At 37.5% G+C, this 21,040-nt stretch overlaps 1 protein-coding gene and 1 pseudogene across 10 annotated transcripts in view; one reads left to right on the top strand and one right to left on the bottom strand.

Annotated features, from left to right (window-relative positions):
• C8H11orf65 (chromosome 8 C11orf65 homolog) overlaps positions 1 to 21,040 on the bottom strand; it is a 239,768-nt gene that overhangs the window by 42,388 nt on the left and 176,340 nt on the right. For 8 of the 10 annotated variants that reach the window (XR_013156584.1, XM_077113066.1, XM_077113063.1 and 5 more), the window contains one exon: positions 3,198 to 3,253. The exons of the other annotated variants lie outside the window; for them this stretch is intronic. Coding sequence is in view for 7 of the 8 variants with exons in the window: in XM_077113066.1 (XP_076969181.1) it covers positions 3,198 to 3,253 (56 nt within the window). In the remaining variant the exon portion in view is untranslated. The remainder of the gene's footprint in view (positions 1 to 3,197; positions 3,254 to 21,040) is intronic. 10 annotated transcript variants of the gene reach the window in all.
• On the top strand, positions 15,495 to 17,396 carry LOC143643332 (zinc finger protein 354B pseudogene; annotated as a pseudogene).

Raw genomic sequence — 21,040 nt, 5'->3', positions numbered from 1 at the left:
TCAATTCAGTGATTTGGTTTTTGATGAGGTTTTCCATGTCTGTTCATATATTTTGAATTAATTGTTTCAGCTCCTGTAACTCATTTGAACTGTTGGTTTGTTCCTTTGACTGGGCCATATCTTCAATTTTCCTGGTGTGATTTGTTATTTTTTGCTGGCATCTAGACATTTAATTACCTTAATTAGTTTATTCTGGAGATTCTTTCACTTCTTTTACCTAGGGTTTTCTTGCTGAATGAATTTGTTATCTATCTGTTTTTGACATTCAGTTCAGCTTTCTCTGGACCTCTAGCTTACCTTTTGTTTAACAGAAGAGAATTTTTTGGTTCTTATTTTCTTATTTTTTGCCCTGCTTGTATTGTGCCTTCCCCCCCACCCCCCACCCCAACCCTTAGGAGGTCTATGTAGGTATTATAGACCCCAGTCGGGTTTTCCGGGACCAAACTGACCTCTTATCAGTGGGAAGGAGTCATCTGCATCGGTTTTCCCTGAGGGTGAGACCCAGCAGGTTGAAAGACTTTCCTGTGAAGTGTCTGGACTCTGTTTTTCTTATTCTGCCCAGTATGTGGTGCTTGTTTGCCTGCGGGTCCTACCAGCATAAGATGATGTGGTACCTTTAACTTTGGCAGACTCTCCCTGCTGGGGGCGTGGTGGAGACAGAGGTGAAGTTGTAGGCTGGTTTTAATGGCTTCAAATTACCAAGCTATGGTGTCTGAATTCTGTGAGGGAGGGATTCTACCTGAGTTGGGCTTCACCCCTCCCCTGGGGAAGGCACAGGCTTAAGACAAGCCCTGAAATGAGCTTGTTTCTGCCTATGCTTGGGGCAGTTGCTGCCTGAGAAGTCCTGCCACTGAATGCAGTGGCAGTCAAGCCTTTGTAGAAACACAGCCACAAAAACCTCTGTTTCTTTTCTTTTTCTTTTTCTGTTAGCCCAATGAGCGACCTCCACTTTGACCAGGTTCACCTGAGCTTGGCCTATTTTTAATTGTCATAATTTGTTAATTAATGCCACAATTGGTGTTTGGTTGGGCTCAGCCCCTGTTACTTTAAAGTCTCTTTCCTTTCCCCTCTGGGAAGCAGCCTGTGGAGGAGGGGCTCCAGCCGTTCTGCCTTGGGGAACTCATGGTTCTGGAGAGCCTCACAGCGGGTCCAGCTGTTCCGGCCTGGGGCATGCTGTGTGTCCAGTCACTGGCATGGCTCCAGGAGCTGTTCTGTACTGTTTCCGGTTATTTAGTAGTTGTTCTGGAGGATGAACTAAAACACAAACATTGCTAAACCGCCATCTTGGCTCCTCCTCCATAATTAAGTATTAACCACCAATTCTTAATTCACAAATGAAGACATGCCAATTCCCTCTCCAGAGCTATTTTCAAAATCTGTCCAGAATTTGATCTCCTGCTTTTTGAAGTGGCACCCAATCTGCTTCTCTCCGATGCTAAAATCTTCAGTGTTTCACCTTACTGTGGCTTCTCTTATAATGCAAATCTCCACCACTTAAAATAACCTGCACCTCCCAACTACTATCCTGCTATCTTCCCTTCTTTTCATGGTAATCTCTTTCAAATCAATTATTTGTATTTTTGATAGATACAAAAATACAAATCTATTTTTGTACCTATCACTTCTTTTTATCCTTTACCTGCCATGGAAAACTTACTATGTGATACACAATGGGGATTTAGTACTGAACAAAACAGACAACTCCCTGCCCTGAAATGAAAATAGTTATCTAAAACTGTTCTCTAGAAGGTCATCAACTTCATCAGTCCCCCTGAAGTGAAAGGGTGTGTTAAAGGAATGAGAAGGACATTTGTACATGATGGGAGTGGAAAGATAGGCCCAATCTAGGTACAGAAGGCCATAATAAAGTTAGGATTTTATTCCAAGTTAATTGGAAAAATATGAGACAACACAGTAGTTAAGAGAATGGATTCTATAGCTGCCTCTGTTAAAATCATGGCCCTGACAGTAATTGAACGTGTGACTTTGAGCAAGTAACTTAGCATCTCATTGCCTGTTTGATTATTCATAACATGCAGTTAATAGAATCTATCTCAGGTTGTTTTGAAGACCAGATGAGATAATATTTATGAAGCACTTTAAGACAGTACTTCCATACCAGTAATTGCCAAAGAAGAATTTGTTAAATAAATTGAAGTGTGTTTTAAATAAGGGAGTTTCTGAGCTGATTTGAATTCTTAAAGGTCACTCTGTTATGTGGAGAATGGATTGGAGTATGAGGTTGGAGGCTATTGCAGAAGCCTGTAGATATACAAAAGCAACTTGGACTGGGATGGTAGCAATGAGTTGGGAAAAAGTGGATATGCAATGCTAACATCTATTTGTTACCTATTATGTGCAGGGCACGAATGTAAGCTCTTTACATATATTACCTCTCATTACCTCACAACAACCTATGAGCTAGATACGACTGTTATTCTCAATTTACAAATGAGGAAACTGAGCTAGTAACTTATCCAAGATCACACAGCCAGCAATAATAGAGCCAAAAATTGAACCCCGGCAGTCTGAATCAAGACTCCACAATTCTAACTTCTATGCTTTCACAATGCTAATTTCTGCTGTTTTTTGCATATGATAACAGGGTAGAATCATACAGAGTATAATGGTTATATCAGAATTATTGATATTTCTGTGATATGATGGTACTCTGCTTCAACCTGCTATCACTTTCAGCTTTGCAGTAGCATAGGTGATTGGTGTGATAATAATTGCATAGAACCTAAAAAAATATTTCCAACATTTTGAGGCATTTATTTTGCTGAGTAAAACTTGTTCATTTAAAATTGTTCTTGGAACCAAGAGATAAGCAACTTTTTAAAAATGCAGTTAAAAAAACAAAGTTTATCCAATCCTAAAAATATAGAGTATTTGCTTCTATTTCTAAGTAACAATATTACATCTGAAGGCAAAAATGACTTGGCAAATTCATGTAAACCTATATATCTGTGCAGGGTATTTAAATATTAGACACTTAGAAATGTATACAAAGTGGTGCGATGGGGGCTCAATGGCAGAATTCTTACCCGCCAGAGACCCAGGTTCAATTCCCAGTGCCTGCCCACACACACACACAAAAAAAAAAAGAAAGAAAGAAAAAAAGAAATGTATACATGTGTGTAATGTATCATTTTTGTTCACAAGAATTTCACAAAGTATCGCTAAAAATCACCTACCCTTGAAGTTAGCTGAAGAGTTGCTTGTAGCTATTTCCTTCCAGTTGGCAATATACCTAAGTACATTATATGGACATTCATGGAATTGATTCATTAGTAAGTAATAAATTCATTAGTATTTGCTCTTAGACTACATCTAAATCTTAGACTACTTTTAGAATTCCACTTTCTCTAAGAATTCTAAGAAATCTTAGATTAATGTTGACAGATTTGCTATTCTAAATGTTTAATTTTCATGACTTTCCTACCTCTTAGTACCTCCTAGGATAAGGAGTGGAAGGAGGTAAAAATGGAGCCCACCATCTACTATTTTAGTGCCCTTTTGTCTCCCTCCAACATACTCCAATTTAGCTTGTTTCATTCAATTTAGCAGGATCATGTCCTTAGCCAAATTCTTATTAAGATATTAACTAATAACTTCCAAAATTAAGAGCATTAACAGAAAACCCTGTAAGAGAAAAAATAAACAAAACAAAACAAAACAACCTTCTCCTTGGTTTGGAACTGCCAGACTTACTGTCTCTGACATGTCAATGGAATTTTAAAGTAGCCTTTAATGATCTTGTCAGAGCAGTGATACTGCTGATATCACCCCTGATTTTGCATGTCCAGTAAACATATGAGGTTACATTCAGACAGAGAAAATACAGCTGCCACCTCAGCTCCCTAAATAGAAAATGAAATAGGGAGAAAGGAGACCATGGGGGAGGCCAGAGTAGCCTGAGAAGAGGTAGAGTAGAGAAGGACAAGATATAAACAACAAGGACATGGAAAGGTTCCAAGAGGCAGATTTCTGTGGTCTCACTCCATTTCACCTTAAGCTCCTTATTTCTCTTTCCCAATGCCCTGTTCTTACCAGGAAATCAGATAAGAAGTTGGTCACAGAAGCTGCTGAGGGGGAGCTGGCAGGGAAAGGATAAGGAAGCTTAGAATTTTGTAATTTGAAAATGATTTCCCATGTATTTCTTCTATTTTAATTATTTTTATTAACTTTGGGCTCCTGAAGTTTTTTGCTATAGGAAGGGTATATATTGTCCAATGGTGTTGTTCTAGTTTGCTAGCTGCTGGAATGAAATATACGAGAAACAGAATGACTTTCAAAAAGGGGAATTTAATAAGTTGCTAGTTTAGAGTTCTAAGGCTGAGAAAATGTCCCAATTAAAACAAGTCTATAGACATGTCCAATTTAAGGTATCCAGGGAAAGATATCTTGGTTCAAGAAGGCTGACAACGTTCAACATTTCTCTCTCAGCTGGAAGGGCACATGGTGAACATGGTGGCATCTGCTGGCTTTCTCACGGCTGTACCAAAAGGGACTCTCTCCAAAATGTCTCCTCTTTTAAAGGATTCCAGTAAGCAACTCCACCTTCAGTGGGTAGAGACACACATCCATGGAAATCATATAATCAAAAGTTACCACTCACAACTGGGTGGGTCATATATTCATGGAAACGTTTTGATACTGGATGAGAATTAAAGGGCATGGCTTTTCTGGAGTCCACCACAAATTCAAACTGGCACATTCCACCCTTTGGACCCCAACAGACATGCTCTTTCCAAATGCAAAATACATTCATTCCATAACAATATCAGAAAACCTTAAACCTTTCGGTAGCAATACAAATGAAGTACAAAATTAGAGACAGTATAAAATCTCATCAAATCAGTTACAGGCATGGTTTGTCCCCTAAGGCAAAGTTCTCCTCTGGCTCTGGACATATAAAAACTCAAAACAAATTATTTGCTTCCAACATACAAAGGAGGAACATTTATAGGATATATATACACACTTCCATATGGAGGAAGGAACACAGGGGTCACCAGACCCATATAGTTTTGAAAACCTGCAGAGCAAAGTCCATTAGATTTCAAAGTGTAAGAGTCATTTATCTTCAGGGCTTGACTAAGGAAGAGAAAACTCGGGCCTGGTTTACAGATAGTTCAGCACGATATGCAGGTACCACACAAAAGTGGACAGCTGCAGCACTACAACCCCTTTCTAGGGTGTCCTTGAAGGACAGTGGTGAGAGGAAATACTCCCAGTGGGCAGAACTTCGAGCAGTGCACCTGGTTGTTCATTTTACTTGAAAGGAAAACTGGCCAGAGGTACATTTGTATACTGACTCATGGGCTGTTGCTAATGGTTTGGCTGGATGGTCAGTGACTTGGAAAGACCATAATTGGAAAATTGGTGACAAAGAGGTCTGGGAAAGAAGTATGTGGATAGACCTTTCTGAGTGGGCTAAAAACATGAACATATTTGTGTCCCATGTGAATGTGCACCAGAGGGTGACTTCAGCAGAGGAAGGTTTTAATAATCAAATGGACAAGATGACCCATTCTGTGGATACCAGTCAGCCTCTTTCCCCTGCAACTCAGTTGATTTATTTTAATGTGCATTTGGAGATACAGCATGGCTTCCTTCCAGTAGGGTATCCATCTGTCCCTTGTATAAGGGGTCAACCCAAAAGCCTTTTGGAGAGATTTGCTTGTGCCATTTAACATCAGTGTTCAAGGCACCCATGCCATTTCATGTTTGTGCTGGTTTGAAATGATGTATGGACCCTAGAAAAGTCATGTTTTAATCCTAATACCATTTTGTAAAGGCAGCCATTTCTTCTAATCCTTACTCTGTACTGCATGTTTGAAACTGTAATCAGATCATCTCCCTGCAGATATGATTTAATCAAGAGTGGTTGTTAAGCTGGATTAGGTGACAACGTGTCTCCACTCATTTGGGTGGGTCTTGATAAGTTTCTGAAGTCCTATAAAAGAGGAAAAATTTTGGAGAATGAAGGAGATTTGGAGAGAGCAGAGAATGCTGCAGCACCATGAAGTAGAGAGTTCATTAGCCAGCGCTTTGGAGATGAAGAAGGAAAATGTCTCCTGGGGAGCTTCATGAAATAGGAAGTCAGGAGAAGAAGCTAGCAGATGATGACGTGCTCGTCATGTGCCCTTCCAGATGAGACAGGAACCCTGACCGTGTTCACCATGTGCCTTTCCAGATCAGAGAGAAGCCCTGACTGTGTTCATCATGTGTCTTCTCACTTGAGAGAAACCCTCAACTTCATTGGCCTTCTTGAACCAAGGTATCTTTCCCTGGATACCTTAGATTGGACATTTCTATAAACTTGTTTTAATTGGGACATTTTCTCACCCTCAGAACTGTAAACTAGCAACTTGCTAAATTCTCCTTTTTAAAAGCCATTCTGTTTCTGGTATATTGCACTCCAGCAGCTAGCAAAGTACAACAATGGTACATCTGCACAAAACCAGACACAGATTTTGAAGGACACTGTCCAAGGAAGTAGTGCCTATTAACTTGGAATGGAAAAATGTCAGACTCAGAAATTTTCTTCAAAGTGTTCTTAAGCTAGTGACAAATATCTAGCATTAAGTCTTTATCATATTACAGGGTGATACGGCATTACAGGGTGAAGATGAGGAAAGTCGTAGGTAGCTGGAGATGCCTGGTATAATGTTTATTTCTTTGCTTTGAATTCGACTGCTTTATGTTTTATAAAACTTTTTATTATGGTTAAGACATACCACATAAAATTTCCCATTTTAACCACATTCAAATATACAACTCAGTGGTATCAATTACATTCACAATTCTATTACCAAAGTTTTTCAACCCCCTGAACAGAAATTCTGCCAGCCATTGAGCAATAACTTCCCAATCCTCACTCCCCTTTTTTGGCAAATTATTAAATCTAGTAGCTTTCTTGTAGAGGTTTAGGGATTTTTGTGGGGGTGGGGATGTAAATTTTATATATATAGGATCATGTCATCTGTGAAGAGAGATAGTTTTAGTTCTTCCTTTCCAGTTTTTTTTTTTTTTTTTTTTTAAAGGAAAGACAGAGAGAAGGAAGGAAGGATAGAAGGAAGGAAGAGAGGAAGAAAGGGAAACATCTTTTAAACATTTTCTTGTTTTATTGTATTTTGTTTCTCCGTTTTCGTTACATGGGCTGGGGCCGGGAATCGAACCGAGGTCCTCCGGCATAGCAGGCAAGCACTTTGCCCGCTGAGCCACCGCGGCCCGCCCTCTTCCTTTCCAGTTTTTATGAATTTTATTTCTTTTTCTTGCCTAACTGCTCTGGCTAGAACTCCCAGTAGAAGTCTGAATAACAGTGGTGAAAGTGGACCTCCTTGGCCTGTAAATGATCTTAGGGGAAAAGCTTTCAGTCTTTCACCATCAAGTAGGATGTTAGCTGTGGGTTTTTCATAGATGCTTTTCATCTATGTTAGTGAAGTAGCTTTCTACTCTTAGTTTTCTGAGTGTTTTCTGGTCTAGCTAAGCATTTGTCATTTTTATTGAATTTTTAAAGAACAAACATTTGATTTTGTTAACTATCTCTATTAGTTTTCTATTCTCTATTTCATTTATCTCTGCTGTAATCTTTATTATTTCCTTCCTTCTGCTCACTTTATATTCAGTTTGCTCTTTTTTTTATACATCTTCCCAATGTGAGGTTAATTACTGATTTGAGATCTTTCATCTTCTTTAATATAAGCATGTACAGTTACACATTACCCTTAGAACACTGCCTTTGCTGTATTCCATAAATTTGGTTATGTTGTATTTATATTTTCATTGCCTCAAGGTATTTCCTAATTTCCCTTGTGATTTCTTCTCTAACTCATTGTTTAGAAGTATATTTAGTTCCACATATTTGTGAATTGTTTTAGTTATCACTCTGTTATTGATTTCTAACTTCACTCCACTGTGGTAGAAGAAGATACTTTGTATAATTTCAATCTTTTAAAATTTGGAGATTAGCAAGATGGCAGCTTGGTGAGGTGTGGAATTTAGTTTGTCCTCCAGAGCAGCTAGTAAATAGCCAGGAACTGCTGGGACCATATCAGTGACCAGACACACAGTGTACACCAGTCTAGACAAGCTGGAGCAGTCACAATCCCACCCAGAACTGTGAGTCCCTCAAGCCACAGAGGCTGTGCCCCTCCCCCACAGGCTGGTTCCTGGAGGGGAAAGAAAAGAGACTTTACTAATAGCAAGGGTCTTAGCACAGCCAAACTCCAATTGTGGAATTAATTAAAAATTCTGAGTAATAAAAATAGACTCCCAGCTCAGCTGAACCTCGAATAAAAGCTAAAGTTACTAGTTTTTGCCCTGGCACAGAGGCGGCAGGGCTGACAGGGAGAAGAAAAAAAAAAACAGGTTTTTAGGATCAGACAGCACAAAATAATTGATAAGGCCCGGACCCTAAAGAAAAAGAGGGGGCACACAGTACCTGGAGATATGTAGAGCAATGTACCAACTTCAGCTATTGATTAACAAACCCAAGGAACAGGGTTCCTGCTCTGAAAACAATTTTTTTCTTTTGTTTCTTTCTACCCCGTAAAACTGCTCTCAGGCTCCAACTGCCCCAGGCAAGGGCAGAATTAAGATTGTCTAAGAGACAAAGAGGCTGATCAGGTGAAAGGAGCTAATTCCTTGGAGGCTGTGCCTTCTCCAGGAGAGGGCTGGGGACAGCTCAGGTGGAATCCCTCCATCAAGGAATTCAGACCCCAGGGACTGGAAAACTGAAGTGATTAAAGACAGCCTACAACTGTTCCTCTGACTGAACTATGCTCCCAGCAGGAAGAGTCTGCTGGAGTTAAAGGTACCACATCACGTTATGTTGATGGGACCTGCAGGCAGATAAATGTGACCTACTGGGCAGGACAGGAAAAATGCAGAGTCTAAGTTTTCATAGGAAAGCCTTTTAATCTGCTGGGTCTCACCCTCAGGGAAAACTGGCACAGGTGACTCTTTCCTCCTAACAGGAGGCCTGTTTGGTCTGGGAAAATCATGCTGGGGTCTATAATACCTAAATGGACCCTCCTAAAGGGGGAAAGATGCACCATGCAGTCAGGGCAAGAAACAAGAATATAAGAACTGAAAAATTCTGATCTATTAAACAAAACCTAAGCTAGAGGTCTAGAATAAGCTCAACTGAATGTCAAAGAACAGATAGAAAACAAAATCATCCAGCAAGAAAATCCTAGGTAAAAAAAAGTGAATACAACCTCCAAAATAAACTAATTAAGGTAATTAAATACCTAGACACCAGCAAAAAATAACAAATCATACTAGGAAAATTGAAGATATGGCTCAGTCAAAGGAACAAACCAACAATTCAAGTGAGATACAGGAGTTGAAACAATTAATTAAGAATGTTTAAACAGACCTGGAAAACCTCATCAAAAATCAAATCAGTGAATTGAGGGAGGATATAAGGGAGGTAGGAAATGAACAAAAAAGAATTCAAAAGTCTGAAAAAACAAATCACAGAACTTATGGGAATGAAAGACACAGTAGAAGAGATGAAAAAAAAATGGAAACCTACAATGTTAGATTTCAAGAGGCAGAAGATAGGATTAGTTAACTGGAGTACAGGACATCAGAAATCCGACAAGCAAAAGAAAATGTAGGGAAAAGAATAGAAAAATATGAACAGGGACTCAGGGAATTGAATGACAACATGAAGTGCATGAATATATGTGTTGTGGGTGTTCCAGAAGGAGAAGAGAAGGGAAAATTAGGAGAAAAACTAATGGATGAAATAATCACTAAAAATTTCGCAACTCTTATGAAAGACTTAAAATTACAGATCCAAAAAGTGCAGCATACCCCAAAGAGAATAGATCCAAATAGACGTACTCAAGACACTTATTAATCAGAATATCAGATGTCAAAGAAAAAGAGAGAATCTTGAAAGCAGCAAGAGAAAAGCAATCCATCACATACAAGGGAAGCCCAATAAGACTATGTGTAGACTTCTCAGCAGAAACCATGGAGGCAAGAAGACAGTGGGATGATATATTTAAATTACTAAAAGAGAAAAACTGCCAACCAAGAATTCTATATCCAGCAAAATTGCCCTTCAGAAATGAAGAAGAAATTAAAACATTTTCAAACAAAAAAAAAAATCACTGAGAGAACTTGTGAACAAGAGACAAGCTCTGCAAGAAATACTTAGGGAGCACTAGAGACAGAAACAAAAATACAAGAGAGAGAGGTGTGGAGAAGAGTGTAGAAAGGAAGACTATGAGTAAAGGTAAAAAGAAGGAAAATTAGATATGACATATAAAATCCAAAAGGAAAAAAGGTAGAAGAAAGTACTACCTGTACAGTAGTAATACTAAATGTTAATGGATTAAAATCCCCAATCAAAAGACAGAGACTGGCAGAATAGACAAAAACAAACAAACAAACAAACAACAACAACAAAAAAACAGGACCCATCTATATGCTGTCTATAGGAAACACATCTTAGACACAAAGATAAACATAGGTTGAAAGTGAAACATTGGGAAAAGATATTCCATGCAAATAATAATCAGAAAAGAGCAGGAGTACCTATATTAATATTCAACAAATTAGACTTCAAATGTAAAACAGTTAAAAGAGACAAAGAAGAACACTATGTATTAATAAAAGGAACACTTCAACAAGAAGATACAACAATCATAAATATTTATGCACCAAGTCAGAATGCTCCAAAATACACAAGGCAAACACTGAAAACACCGAAAAGAGATAGATGGAGACTTCAATTCCCCACTCTCATCAATGGACAGAACATCTAGACAGAGGATCAATAAAGGAACAGAGAATTTGAATAATACGATAAATGAGTTAGACTTAACAGACATTTATTTATAGAACACTACATGTTACAAAAGTAGGATATACCTTTTTCTCAAGTGCTCATGGATCATTCTCAAGGATAGACCATATGCTGTGTCACAAAGCATGTCTCAATACATTTACAAAGATTGAAATCACACAAAACACATTCTCAGATCATAAAGGAATGAAGTTGGAAATCAATAATAGGCAGAGTACCAGAAAATTCACAAATATCTGGAGGCTCAGCAACACACTCTTAAGCAACCAGGAAGAAATTACAAGAGAAATGAGTAAATATCTCAAGGTAAATTAAAATGAAAACACGACATATCAAAACTTATGGGAGGCAGCAAAGGCAGTGCTAAGAGGGATTTTATTGCCCCAAATGCCTATATCAAAAAAGAAGAATGAGGAAAAATTGAGGAATTAACTGTCACTTGGAAGACTAGAGAAAGAACAGCAAACTAACCCCAAAGCAAGCAAAAGGAAAGAAATAACAGAAATTAGAGGAGAAATAAATGAAATTGAGAACATGAAAACAATTGAGAGAATCAGCAAAACCATAAGTCAGTTCTATGAGAAAATCAATAAGATTGATGGACCCTTAGCAAGGTTGACAAAAGGAAGAAGAGAGAGGATGCAATGAATGAAATTAGAAATGGAAAAGGAGACACAACCACTGACCCCAGAGAAATAAAGGAAGCAATGAGAGAATACTATGAACAATTTTATGCTAATAAACTCGACAATGTAGATGAAATGGACAACTTCCTAGAAAAGCTTGAACAACCAATATTGACTTGAGAAGAAACAGACAACCTCAACAAACCAATCAGAAGTAAAGAAATTGAGTCAATCATTAAGAAGTGCCCCAAAAAGAAAAGTCCAGGACCAGATGGCTTCACATGTGAATTCTACCAAACATTCAAGAAACAATTAGTAGCAATCCTGCTCAAATTCTTCATAAAAATTGAAGAGGAGGAAAATCTACCTAACTCATTCTACGAAGCCAACACCACCCTCATACCAAAGCCAGACAAAGATATTATAAAAAAAAAGAAACCTACAGACCAATCTCTCTAATGAATAGAGATGAAAAAATCCTCAAGAAAATTCTTGCAAATCGAATCCAGCAGCACATTAAAATAATTATACACCATGACCAAGTAGGATATACCAGGTATGTGAGGATGGTTCAACATAAGAAAATCAATTAATGTAATGCACCACATCAACAAATCAAAGCAGAAAAATCACATGATCATCTCAGTTGCTGCAGTAAAGACATTTGACAAAATTCAACATCCTTTCCTGTTGAAAACACTTCAGAGGATAAGAATAGAAGGGAACATCCTCAACATGATAAAGGGAATATATGAAAAACCCACAGCTAACATCATCCTCATGGGAAAAAATGGAAACCTTTCCCACAAAGATCAAGAATGAGACAAGGATGTCCACTACCATCATTGCTATTCATCACTGTGTTGGAAGTTCTAGCCAGAGCAATTGACAAGGAAAAGAAATACAAGGTGTCCAAATTGGAGTGGAAAAAGTAAAACTCTCACTGTTTGCAGATGATATGATGCTATATGTCAAAAAACCTGAAAAATAAACAACAAAACTATTATAACTAATAAATGAGTACAGCTAAGTGGCAGGTTACAAGATCAACACTCAAAAAACTGTACTGTTTCTATACACTATTAATGAATAATCTGAGGGGAAATCAATAAAAGAATTCATTTACAATTGCAAAAAAAGAATAAAATATTTAGGAATACATTTTACTAAAGAGACAAAAGACCTATACAGAGAAAACTATAAGAAATTGTTAAACAAAATCACAGAAGACCTAAATAAATGAAAGGGCATACCGTGTTCATGAATTGGAAGACCAAATATAGTTAAGATGTCAATTCTACCTAAATTGATTTACAGATTCTATGCAACACCAATTAAAATCCCAAAAACTTACTTTGCAGAAATAGAGACACCAACAACCAAAGTTATCCGGAAGGGCAGGGTGCTCCAAATTGGTAAAAGTATCCTGAGAAAGAAAACTGAAGTCGGACATCTCATGCTACCTGACTTTAAGGCATATTATGAAACTATAGTGCTCAAAATAGCATGGCACTGGCATAAAGATAGATATACTGACCAATGGAATAGAATAGAGTGTTCAGATATAGACCCTCTCATCTATGGACAATTGATCTTTGATAAGGCAGTCAAGCCAAGTCACCTGGAACAGAACAGTCTCTTCAATAAATGGTGCCTAGAGAAGTAGATATCCATATGCAAAAGAATGAATGAAGACCCATATCTCACACCCTATACAAAAGTTAACTCAAAATGGATCAAAGACCTAAACATTAGATCGTAGACCATAAAACCGTTAGAAGAAAATGTAGGGAAATATCTTATGAATCTTAAAATAGGAGGAGGTTTCCTAGACCTTACACCCAAAGCATGAGCACTGAAGAAATAAATAAATGAGAACTCCTCAAAATTAAACACTTTTGTGCATCAAATGACTTCATCAAGAAAGTGAAAAGAGAGCCTACGCAAATGGGAGACAACTTTTGAAAACGACATATCATATAAAGATCTAGTATCCAGAATATATAAAGAGATTGTTCATCTCAACAACAAAAAGACAAACAGCCCAAATATAAAATGGGCAAAAGACTTGAGCAGATACTTCTCAGAAGAGGAAATATAAATGGCCAAAAGGCACATGAAAAGAGGCTCAACTTTACTGGCTATTAAGGAAATGCAAATCAAAACCACAATGAGATATCATCTCACACCCAACAGAATAGCCATTATCAATAAAACAGAAAACAACAAGTGCTGGAGAGGATGTGGAGAAAGAGACACACTTATCCACTTTTGGTGGGAATGTAAAATGGTACAACCACTGTGGAAGACAGTTTGGCAGTTCCTCAGGAAGCTAAGCATAGAATTGCCATATGACCCAGTAATACCATTGCTAGGTACCTAAAAGCACATGAGGGCAAAGACACAAATGGACATTTGCACACCAATGTTTATAGCAGCATTATTTACAATTGCGAAGAGATGGAAACAGCCCAAATGTCCATCAACAGACGAGTGGCTAAACAGGCTGTGGTATATACATACGATGGAATATTATGCAGCTGTAAGACAGAATAGTTATGAAGTATGTAACAACATGTATGAACCTTAAGGATATTATGCTGAGTGAGATTAGCCAGAAACAAAAGGACAAATACTGTATGGTCCACTGATATGAACTAACATTAATGAATGAACTTGGATAATTTCAGTCAAGAAGAGAGGTCATCAGGAGATAGAAATAGGGTAGATATGGGTAATTGGAATGGAAAGATACAGATTGTATAAGGGGACTGATTGTAAAAATTCATAAATGGATAGCACAATACTACCTAACTGTAATACAATAATGTTAGAACACTGAATGAAGCTGAATGTGAGAATGATAAAGGGAGGAGATTTGGGGGAACAAATGAAATCAGAAGGAAACATAGACAAAAAAGACTGAGATGGTATAATCTAGGAATGCCTAGTGTGTATAATGATAGTGACTAAATGTACAAATTAAAAAATGTTTTGTATAAGGAAGAACAAAGGAATGTCAGTAATGCAGGGTGTTGAAAATAGATGGCAATTAATATTTCAAAACTTTATCTTATGTATGAGATTAAAGTAAAAAATATTTATTTGGTACAAAATTTATATTTTGACTAGTGCATTTCCTAATATAAGTTATGTGGACAGCTAAATTGAACACCATAATACTTGGAACATTGAGTAGGGCATGAGATTTTGTAGGTTTGTCCGGAGTGATGTCCCAATAAATCCCAAAGTGATTTGAATAGTGGATAAAGAAGTATTTGCAAAATCCCCTTGGGGGAATGGTGAGAAAGGGGGAAAATTCAGCTTCCACATTTAAAGAGTTCCTGATATTCTCCCAAGCAGTGGGGACAACCAAATCCATAGGCTGAGTCCTCAATCTTGGCGTTTGTTCATATGAAGGTTAGCCCCACAAAGGATAGGCTGAGCCTACTTAAAATTAGGCCCAAGAGTCACCCCAAAGAGAACCTCTTTTCTTACTCAGATGTGGTCTATCAAAAGAAAGAGCAAGCAAACTCACTGCCCTCCCACTCCTATGTAGGACATGACTCCCAGCTGTATAAAGCCCTGGCAATGTGGGACAGAAATTCTAGAATGAGCTGGAACCCAGCATGAAGGGATTGAGAAAACTTTCTCGACCAAAAGGGGGAAGAGAGAAATGAGACAAAATAAAGTGTCAGTGGCTGAGATTTCAAACAAGTCGAGAGGTTATCATGGAGGTTATTGTTATGCTTTATATAGATAACCTCTTTTTAGTTTAAGGTGTATTAGAGAGGCTAGAAGGAAGTTTTTGAAACTGTAGAGCTGTGTTCCAGTAGTCATGTTTCTTAAAGGTGAATGTATAATGACATAGCTTTCACAATGTGACTATATGACTGTGAAAACCTTGTGTCTGATGCTCCTTTTCTCTATGGTAGGGATAGATGAGTAAAAAATATGGATTTAAAATAAATAAGGGTGCCCGCCCCTCCTGGCCCAGTTCCGGGTGCCGGGCGTTTGCCTGCGGGGCGGGCGGCTCCGGGGCCGCGATCAGCCCAGGGGTCAGCTCCGGGATGAGACCCGACCTCCCGGGAACCGCCACAGGCCCGGGGGCGAGATCCATCTTCCTGAGACTCTGTCCAAGGGAAGAACCCAGAAAGAGGACATGGCTACTGAGCAGGGGGAAGCAAGGTCTCAGATATCCATAACCTTCAAGGATGTGGCTATGCTCTTTACTCGGGATGAGTGGGCAAAACTGGATCCTACTCAGAGAAACTTGTATGAGGACGTGATGCTGGAGAACTATAAGAACCTTATCTCAGTGGCAGGACTCCCATTTGCCAAACCAAAAATCATCTCCCTGTTGCAGCAAGGAGAAGAGCCCTGGAAGGTACAGAAAGAAAGTCCTGGAGGATGGAAGAACAATCTCCAAACCACAAAGTCAACTCAAACTCAAGACACATCATTTCAAGGACTAATGAGGAAAATACTCAAAATAGATGAACCTGCAGGCTTCAAATCAGATAAGCCCTGTATATATGAAGACAGGTTAAAAAAACAGCAGGACAAAAATGAAGGTTTCCAAATAATTTCAGTCACCCATAAGAAAGTCCTTACCATGGAAAGAAGCCATCACAATCTTGAATTTGGCCAAAACTGTACCCTGAAATCAGTCCTTATTAGGCAACAAAGGGTTTCTAGAGAAAAAACACCCTTAAAATGTGAAATACAAAGAAATAGCCTCAAGGAGAATTCAAATTTCCTTAACCACACAAAAATCAAAACAGAGAAACGCTATAAATGTAATATATGTGAGAAAGCCTTCATTCATAATTCATCCCTTCGTAAACATCAGAAAAACCATACTGGAGAGAAGTTATTTAAATGTAAAGAATGTTTGAAAGCCTTCAGCCAAAGCTCAGCTCTTGTTCAACATCAAAGAACTCATACTGTGGAGAAATTCTATACATGTAAAGAATGTGGCAAATCCTTCAGTCGAAGGTCAGGCCTTTTTATACATCTTTTATACAAAAGATTCATGCTCAAGAAAATTTCTATAGATATAAACCTGGTAGAAAGCCATCTAGTTGTACATCCCTTCCTGGATGTCAGAGAATTCATCTTAGGAAGAAGTCCTATTTATGTAATGAATGTGGCAACACTTTTAAGTCTAGCTCATCCCTTCGTTATCATCAAAGAATTCACACTGGGGAGAAACCTTTTAAATGTAGTGAATGCGGGAGAGCCTTCAGTCAGAGTGCATCTCTTATTCAACATGAAAGAATGCATACTGGAGAAAAGTCCTATAGATGAATGTGGAAAAGGTTTCACTTCTATTTCACAACTTAATAGGCATTGAATAATACATACTGGTGAGAAATTGTATAATTGTAATGAATGTGGTAAAGCCTTAAGTTCCCACTCAACTCTTATTATTCATGAGAGAATTCATACTGGAGAGAAACCATGTAAATGTAAAGTGTGTGGAAAAGCCTTCAGACAAAGTTCAGCTCTTATTCAACATCAAAGAATGCATACTGGAGAAAGACCCTATAAATGCAGTGAATGTGGGAAAACATTCAGGTGTAATTCATCCCTTAGTAATCATCAGAGAATTCATACTGGAGAGAAACCATATCGATGCCTGGAATGTGGGATATCTTTTGGCCAAAGTGCAGCTCTTATTCAGCATCAAAGAATTCATACAGGAGAGAAACTCTTTAAGTGTAATACTTGTGCGAAAAGTTTTAGACAAAGCTCATCACTTATTGCACATCAAAGAATTCATACAGGAGAGAAACCCTATGAATGTAATGCATGTGGGAAACTCTTCAGCCAGAGATCATCCCTTACTAATCATTATAAGATTCATATTGAAGAAGACCACTTGAAAGTAGATTAGCATGTGAAAGCCTTAAACCAAAGCTTATCAGAGAATATGTGCTAGAAAATGATTTAATGTAAGAAATATGGTACAACCTTTTCTAATTTAGTCCCCATCAGATATTAAATTCCAAGGATAAATCTAGACTGTGTAGTAAATAAAGGGAAATTTTTCATACCTGTCACTTTTTTAAGTATCCTGAGATAGATAATTCAAAATTAAAACATTGAATTTGGCCATCTGTAAAATACAGGGAGGAACTTTTCTCTCTGCATTTCTTTATGTTATATATTAGATGCCACGTTTGATCATGATAAAATTTGGGTGCAGGTGGATTCTCATTAGAAAAAAACTGTAAACTAGTAGCATATTTATAACATTTAACATTTTGATAGGAAATAAAAGTTGATCTTATATAGGTATTTTTAGAGCAAAGGACCAAATAAAAGATTTAAAACAAACTAAAAAAAAATAATAATAAATAAATAAATAAATAATGCGGGAACAAATGTACTATGAGAAAAATTACTGACACTTGTTTCGTGGTTAGGTTACAAAAACATAAGAGTTTTAACCTTAAATCTATTTTGTCTAAAATTAGTATAGCCACCCCCACTTCCATTTGGTTACCATTTACACAGAGTGTTATTTCCATCCTTTCACTTTCAACCCACTATATTTTTAAATTTAAGGTGAGTCTCTTGTAAACAGCATATGGCTGGGTCACGGTTTTTATACATATTGGTAATATTTTCCATTTACATTTAAAGTAACTATTGCTAATATGGTATATTCTTCTGCCACTTTTGTTTTTGGTATATGTAAGTCTTAGGCCTTTTTTGGTTCTTCAATTCTTCCATTATTGCCTGTTTTTTTATTGTGAAAAATAACATATATACAAAGAAGCAGTAAATTTCAAAGCACGTCACAACAATTAATTGCAGAGCAGATTTCAGAGTTTGGTATGGGTCATAATTGCACAATTTTAGGTTTTTACTTCTAGCTTACCCAAGACACTGGAGACTAAAAGAAATATCAATATACTGATTAATAAATCATACTCAGTTGTTAAATCCAATTTTTCCTGTTATAACTGCACATTCTTCTTTGACCTTTCTCTCAATCTTAAGGGGGTATCTGGGCTATGCCCATTGTAACTTTTTCATGTTAGGAAGGGCTGTCAAAAATATAGGCTAGGGGGATGTAACTAGTTGATATTCTAGAGAGGCTGGCTCCTCTGGGTTTCAGGACTTATCAGGCTTAGGAACCCATCTGGAGATTATCATACTGTCTATTTTTGAATCTCTTGTAGAAACCCTTTTGAATAATTTCTTATTTCTTTCTGCATATATTTTTCAGATATTTTCTTTATGGTTACCAGGGGGATTAACTTAAGCTGTAATCGTCTCATTTGATTTGATATCAACTTAACTTAAACAGCCCACACAAACTAATGTTCTTATACATCTCACTCTTACCCCTTATGATAATCTTGTTATAAATTACATCTTTATATATTGTGTGTCCAAAATTACAGATTTCTATCATTACATTTTATGCAGTTGCCTTTTAGATTTTGGGGGAAGGAAAAAGTGGAGTAACAAACCAAAAAAAAAAAAAACCAACAACAACAAAAAAAAAACAAACAGTACTGACCTTTATGTTTATCTCTGAGGTTACCTACAGTAGAGATCTTTATTTCTTCATGTGGTCTACAGCTATTGTCTAGTATCATTTTCTTTCAACCTGATATCTCCCTTAGCATTTCTTGTGGGACAAGTCTAGGGATATCAAACTTATTTAGCTTTTGTCTATCTGGAAATGTCTTAATCTCACTCTAATTTTTGAAGGACAGTTTTACTGGATAAAGAATTTGTGGTGGTCAGTTTTTTCTCATAGCACTTTATATATGTCATGCACTTCCTTCTTGCCTCTAAGGTTCCTGTACAGAAACTGGCACTTAACCCTACTGAGGCTCTCTGGTACAAGAATTGTTTTTCTCTTGCTGTTTTCAGGATTCTCTCTTTGTCTCTGTTATTTGTGCTAGTTTCAATGTTATGTACCCCAGTAAAGCCTACGTTATTTTTTCTTACTAATTTAAAAAATTTTTTTAAATACCAAAAAACACCAAACAAACGCAAACATTCGTAAATTTGATCATTCTGTTCTACATATATAATCAGTAATTCTCAATATCATCACATAGTTGCATATTCATCATCATGATCATTTTTTGGAACATTTGCATCTATTCAGAAAAAGAAATAAAAAGACAACAGAAATAAATTCATAATTACCATACCTCTTACCCCTCTCCCTCACTGATCACCAGCATTTCACTCTAAATTTATTTTAACATTTGTTCCCCCTATTATTCATCTTTATTCCATATGTTTTACTCATCTATTAACAAGGTAGATAAAAGGAGCATCAGACACAAGGTTTTCACAATCACACAGTCACATTGTGAAAGCTAATCATTACATAATCATCTCCAAGATGATTATCCATGGCTACTGGAACACAGCTCCACATTTTCAGGCAGTTCCCTCCAGCCTCTCCACTACATCTTGAATAACAAGGTGATACCTACTTAATGCATAACAATAACCTCCAGGATAACCTCTCCACTCTGTTTGGAATCTTTCACTCTTCCCCCTTTTGATCAAAAAGGTTTTCTCAATCCCTTGATGTTAAGTCTCAGCTCATTCCAGGATTTCTGTCCCATGTTGCCAGGAAGGTCCACACCCCTGGGAGTCATGTCCCACGTAGACAGGGGGAGGGTGGTGAGTTTGCTTGTTGTGTTGGCTGGAGAGAGAGGCCACATCTGAGCAACAAAAGAGGCTCTCTTGGTGGTGACTCTTAGGCCTAAATTTTAAGTAGACTTGACCTATCCTTTGTGGGGTTAAGATTCATATGAACAAAACCCAAGACTGGGGGTTCAGTCTATAGTTTTGGTTGTCCACACTGCTTGTGAGAATATCAAGAATTCAACTTGGGGAAGTTGAATTTCTACCCGTTCTCACCATTTCCCGAAGGGTACTTTGCAGATACTTTTCCACCTACTGATCAAATCACTCTGGGATTCATCAGGGCATCACTCTGGACAAACCAACAAAATCTCATGTCCTACCCAGGATTCCAAGTACTTATGCTGTTCAATCAAGCTATCTACATAAGTTATATTAGGAAATGCACTAGTCAAAATATAAATTTTGTACCAAATAAATATGTATTGCTCTAGTCTCACACATAAGGTGAAATTTTAAAATATTAATTACCACCTATTTTCAGCACCCTTCAGTAATGACATTCCTTTGTTCTTCCTCATGCACAAACATTTTAAACATATCTGTTTAGTCACTATTATTATACACTCTAGGCATTCCTAGTTTATACCATCTCAATCTTTATCGTCTATCTTTCTTTCTGATTTCATTTATGCCCCCAGCCCTCCTCCCTCTATCATTCTAACATGCAGCTTTATTCAGTGTTTTAACATAATTGTATTACAGTTAGGTAGTATTGTGCTGTCCATTTCTGAGTTTTTACATTCAGTCCTGCTGCACAATCTGTATCCCTTCAGCTCCAATTACCCAATATCTTACCCTATTTCTACCTCCTGATGGTCTCTGTTACCAATGAAATTCTCCAGTTTATTCACTAATGTCAGTTCATATCGGTGAGACCATACAGTAT

Source organism: Tamandua tetradactyla, chromosome 8, assembly GCF_023851605.1.
Source record: "Tamandua tetradactyla isolate mTamTet1 chromosome 8, mTamTet1.pri, whole genome shotgun sequence".
Classification (NCBI taxonomy): Eukaryota; Metazoa; Chordata; class Mammalia; order Pilosa; family Myrmecophagidae; genus Tamandua; species Tamandua tetradactyla.
Note: the sequence above shows the minus strand (reverse complement) of the source record. Positions and strands in the feature narration are given on the sequence as shown.